Here is a 5,738-nt window from a genome sequence, read left to right as displayed (position 1 = left end):
TCAGGTGATCCACCTGCCTTGGCCTCCCAAAGTGCTGGGATTCCAAGTGTGAGCCACTGTGCCTGGCTGTTTTTCTTTTTTTTGAGATGGAGTCTTGCTCTGTCACCTAGGCTGGAGTGCAGTGGCACGATCTTGGCTCACTGCAACCTCCGCCTCCCGAGTTCAAGCAATTCTCATGCCTCAGCCTCCCGAGTAGCTGGGATTACAGGCATACGCCACCATGTCCGGCTAATTTTTTTTAGTAGAGACGGGGTTTCACCATGTTGGCCAGGTTGGTCTCGAACTCCTGACCTTGTGATCTGCCTGCCTTGGCCTCCCAAAGTGCTGGGATTACAGGTTTGAGCCACTGTGCTCGGCCCCAATGTGCAGTTTTTTTATCCCTCACCCGCCTCCCATCCTTTCCCCAGAGTCCCCAAAGTCCACCGTATAATTCTTATGCCTTTGAGTCCTCATAGCTTAGTTCCCACTTATGAGTGAGAACATACAATATTTGGTTTTCCATTCCTGAGTTACTTCACTTAGAACAGTGGTCTCCAATTCCATCCAGGTTGCTGTGATTGCCATTACTTTCTTCCTGGCTGAGTAGTATTCCATGGTATGTATATATACACCACAATTTCTTTATCCACTCGTTGACTGATGGGCAGTTGGGCTGGTTCCATGTTTTTGCAATTGTGAATTGTGCTGCTATAAACATGCGTGTGCAGGTATCTTTTTCGTATAATGACTTCTTTTCTTCTGGGTAGATGCCCAGTAGTGGGACTGCTGGATCAAACGGTAAATCTACTTTTAGTTCTTTAAGGAATCTCCACACTGTTTTCCACAGTGGTTGTACTAGTTTACATTCCCACCAGCAGTGTAAAAGTGTTCCCTTTACACCACATCCATGCCAACATCTATTATTTTTTGATTATTGCCATTCTTGCAGTAGTAAGGTGGTTACAAAAAAATTTAACTGTTTTAAAGTAAAATAATTGGAATAGACAACAGATCATTGGTTTTTAGTGGTTGGAAGTTGGGGACAGTGAGTATACAGGGGCATGAAAGACGTTTGGGGGTGACTGAACTGTTCTACATCTTGACTGTGGTGGTGGTTACATGATGGTATGTATGCTTTTGTTAAAACTCATGTATCTGTACAATAAATAGGGTAAATCATGTTGTATGCAGATTGTATCTTAAGAAAAAAATTTTAAGCAATGGAAAGCTTCTTCTTCTGAGTGTATTTACTTTGAGAAACGAAGAGACTAACAATTCTTAAGTAATAAAATCATGAACCTCTGCCTGGAACAATGAGCACTTAGAGGGAAAACTTACCTCATGTTTGCCCATGCACCACTTCTGAGTTAGGAAAGTGCAAGGGGGACACTTCTCCTCACTATGACAAGAATGATACACTGCAGAAAGAGAAAGGTAACTTTAGGAATACTTTCTAAATAAAGCCACATAAACCATTATACATGATATAAGCGGCATACAGCATGAAACTTTTAAATTCAGGAACTGGGAGTACTTTTAAAAAATGGTCACAGGGGCTGGGCACGGTGGTTCACACCCGTAATCCCAGCACTTTGGAAGGCTGAGGCAGGTGGATCATCTGAGGTCAGGAGTTCGAGACCAGCCTGACCAACATGGTGAAACCCCGGCTCTACTAATATTACAAAAATTAGCTGGGTGTGGTGGTGTGTACCTGTATTCCCAGCTACTCTGGAGGCTGAGGCAGGAGAATTGCTTGAACCTGGGAGATGAAGGTTGCAGTGAGCTATGACTACCCCATTCCAAAACAATATGGAAAAAAAAAGTGAAATTACGTCCCCAAAAAAAAAAAAAAAAAAAGTGGTCACAGCAAAGTAAAAAGTAAGTACCTAGCTTTATGTTAAAGTGTTGAAGGACGAGCATGAGTGAGAAAAAGAAACCCAACCAAGGCGGAAAAGACATGCCAAAACAGAAGCAGAGGAGGCAGCTTTCCCATTTCATCTCTTGCAGCACAGCCAAATGGTCCATCCAATTCTACTACATTCTTTTGGCCCTACCTTACACAGCAACTGCTCACTTCTGCTCAGATATCTTTGCTATTAATTCCATCCAAAATGCTTCTGCTGACTCCTTCCAATTTCATTACTGCCTATAAAGGGAGGTTCATCAAAACTCATCTTCTACAACAAAGCTTTCCTTGGCTGACCACACTCTAGCTTGAGTTCCCTCACACTTCCAGGTGTCTCAGTTCTTACGCATATGGGTTGCTGCCACGTTATTTAGCCCATCTTCATGTGACAGGTGGTTTTATCATGTGTATTGAACTACCATTCTCCTCCTCTAGGGAGATCATAAGAACCTCAAGGTCATGGGCTATTTTTCTCTTCCTCTGTGTCTGATACCATGCTAGATATAAAATAAACACTTAAGAAAGTGGAAATGAATGCAGAACAAAATAGGCTAAAACAACACAATTCACAAATGGTGATGTTCTTACTATGGACCTTGTCCGGGAGGATTTGGACTTCATCTGTAACACCTGAAAGTAAGTGTAAAGGAAGGAATGGGTGGATACTGGCCTGGCCATGTACTTCATGCTGGTGTGAATGCTTGCATTCACAGAAGGGGCTTGCAAACCACACTGGGAGGGCTATTCCAAGATCCCCAAGGAAGGAGGGAACATTCTACTTCATGAAGAATTTGTTTAGTTCTGTTTTACTCTATTAACTTAACAAATCAAGAGCTGATTTTCTAGCTCTAAGACTGAATCATATTGCCGGACTAACTGTGGGTATCCAATCTGGTCCCTTGAATTATTTCACGTTTGCCTCTAGTATTTGGTAAAATGAAATGATGGGCCCAGTATGATGCCAGAGGAAAGCCAGCAACTAGACCTGACAGATAAGAAAACTGAGTGATGTCAAGTGGTTGTTGGCTTGGTAGCTGAGCAGCTTATCAGAGAAAAGCTGGAAATACTTAAATGTCCAGCAACACAAGACTGACTGAATAAGTTACATAGCCTATCCATCTAACAGGACATTCAACTGCCATTAAAAATTTATATTGTAAAAAAATACTCATTGACAAGGGGACAGATTAAAAATACAATGATAAGAGCAAAAAAAAGCTAGTTAAAAGCATTAAGTTCAGTAGGATCCCACTTTTATTTTGGGGAAAAAATGTAAACATATATATTTGCACATGGAAAAAGACCCTGAGAAATACATGTAAGGTATAATTCTTAGGCGGTAACATAATAGATTATTTAATCTCAAACTTTTGACTTTATCTTTTTCTTTTTGTTTTTTTGAGAGACAAAGTCTTGCTCTGTTGCCCAGGTTGGAGTGTAATTGTACAATCTCGGCTTACTGCAACCTCAGCCTCCCAGGTTCAAGAGATTCTCTTGCCTCAGCATCCCAAGCAGCTGGGATTACAGGCGTCTGCCACCATGCCTGGCTAAGTTTTATATTTTTAGTAGAGATGGGTTTTCAGCACGTTGGCCAGGCTGGTCTCGACCTCCTGACCTCAGGTGATCCACCTGCCTTGGCCTCCCAAAGTGCTGGGATTCCAAGTGTGAGCCACTGTGCCTGGCTGTTTTTCTTTTTTTTGAGATGGAGTCTCACCCAGTTGCCCAGGCTGAAGTGCAGTGGCACAATCTTGGCTCACTGCAACCTCTGCCTCCTAGATTCAAGCAATTCTCCTGTCTCAGCCTCCTCAGTACCTGGGATTACAGGTGTCTGCCACCAAGCCTGGCTAATTTTTCTATTTTTAGTAGAGACGGGGTTTCACCATGTTGGCCAGGGTGGTCTTGAACTCCTGAGCTCAAATGATCCGCCTGTCCCGGCCTTGCAAAGTGCTGGGATTACACGTGTGAGCCACTGTACCCAGCCTCTATTTTCTTAATTTTAATATGATAAATATCTATTGCTTCTATAACAACAAAAAAGTCACTTTTAATTTTGTAAAAAAGACACTAAACTTTGAACTATGTACCCAAAGTGGAGACCACAAAGAAAAGTTCTTGAGAGATATGATCAGCTGGGGCTTCTTCCAACCTTTTCAGGTGTGTTCGACATCCCTAGAGTAAACCAATGAAGAGCACTATGGTTCCAAGCTGTGCCCCAGATCACAGACTCACCTTTACACAAGTAGCCCCTGAGCATAGGGAACAAGGGGCAGCCATCACACCATGACTTTAGAGCAGCGACAACAGTTATACAGCAGGATGCTAAATGACATGGTGTGAGCAGGCTGAAGTGTGAAGGCAAGATGGCACTCACCTGGATGGTCACATTCATGGACTCTAGCGCAGGTTTGGGTACATTCAGGGGGCCTAGTACCACAGGGAACTGGAGGGTAAATCACCGATGCACCACAATGGCAGGTTAATTCATCAAAACCTGGTGGAGCAGCAGGTAAAACAAAAGAATCCTTTCTGAGTTTGGGATGTGCATGCAGACACACACACTTTTGCTTGTATTTTTAGAGGATAATTTTTGGGGGGGTGCTACTTTTTTTAAAAGACGTTTTTATTTCATTAAAGCTAAGCTGGTGAAAAAGGCACAGGCAGATATGAAGTTCCATTTATTACTATGATTCTGACAATTTCCTAATACTTTTCCCAACATATTTATACTTAGACTGGAGATTACATTAATGACTGAGTTTTTAATATTATAATAGGGAATTTGTCAACATTTTAAAGATCACATAACTTAGTGAACAATTATTTTCCAAATGATCAAGGTGTGCTATTATAAAAATCACACACGGTTAAAAAGATCCATTCAAAATATAAGAAAGTCCAATGAATTTTAGTGACAGAGAACAAAAACACTGAGTCAAGTTCTTTTTGAAATGAGATTGATTTCTGGTCTAATTTCAAAGAATATAATTATTTGAAAACGTCTTTAAAATACTCTTCCCTTCTCCTGTGTAAGGCTATCTGTTTAAGGCAGAATTTTTTTCATAGGCCTCAACTATATCAAACAGATTGGATGCAGAAGTAGATATGAGAATCCAGCTATCTTCTATTAAAATAAGTATCCACTATTCTGTTTTTTTGAAAATAGTTATTTAAAAAAAATTTTGTGATTACATGCAATGAGTATATTATTTTTCTTCTTAAATATACTAATAAATAAATTATTTGAAAAATTTCTCAGTTTTAATTTCTACTATGATAGTACAGATAAATATAACTTAAAAAAAAGAGCTCTTTAGGATAATTTTTAGTAATGCAAATGAGCTCAACAACCCAGAAGTTTGCCAACTGCTGCAAATAATAGAGAAAGAAGACTGTTGAGGACAGAACCTAGGTCAATAACATATATGAGGCAGATGGCAGAGAAGGAATCTATTAACAAACTAGGTCCCATCTCAGGATCACTGCTCATATCCTAAGTTTTGTATATTCAGGGATTACAATACAGCATTCAAAATAACTTTAATTTTAAAGTCTCAACAAATTTGAAATAATGAAGGCTTAGTTCAAGAATCCATACATTCTAAGTAAATCAATCTCTCAAAGTATATTATGTCTGAATTTCAAAAAAAACTCTTCTAATAAACTATACAGTGAAGATACTCACTGGCTTGCCAGCATATCTGGCAGTTTCCACGATGACAAGGTTCTTCACACCTATGAAGGCCACAACGGAGTTTCCTCCCACAAATCAAAGGACACTTGTGCTCCTTATCCTGGGAAGAAAGATTTATATTTGTTCACAAAATGGTCTTCATTTTGTATTTTCCATAAATAA

General features: G+C 40.1%; 1 protein-coding gene across 5 annotated transcripts in view; it reads right to left on the bottom strand.

Moving 5' to 3' along the window:
• Positions 1–5,738, bottom strand: part of NFX1 (nuclear transcription factor, X-box binding 1) — an 81,551-nt gene that overhangs the window by 23,787 nt on the left and 52,026 nt on the right. For 4 of the 5 annotated variants that reach the window (XM_017542932.2, XM_017542933.2, XM_017542934.2 and 1 more), the window contains 3 exons: positions 5,568–5,676; positions 4,257–4,376; positions 1,318–1,397 (listed from right to left, as the gene is read on the bottom strand). In XM_017542932.2, coding sequence (XP_017398421.1) covers positions 1,318–1,397; positions 4,257–4,376; positions 5,568–5,676 — 309 coding nt within the window. Of the gene's footprint in view, positions 1–687; positions 766–1,317; positions 1,398–4,256; positions 4,377–5,567; positions 5,677–5,738 lie in introns of those variants that run through there. The other variant, XM_017542937.2, reaches the window with a different exon arrangement.

The sequence above is a fragment of the Cebus imitator genome, unplaced genomic scaffold, assembly GCF_001604975.1.
Source record: "Cebus imitator isolate Cc_AM_T3 unplaced genomic scaffold, Cebus_imitator-1.0 Scaffold149, whole genome shotgun sequence".
NCBI classification, from domain to species: Eukaryota; Metazoa; Chordata; class Mammalia; order Primates; family Cebidae; genus Cebus; species Cebus imitator.
The sequence above is the reverse complement of the archived record's forward strand: the minus strand, read 5'-3'. Positions and strand labels throughout refer to the sequence as shown.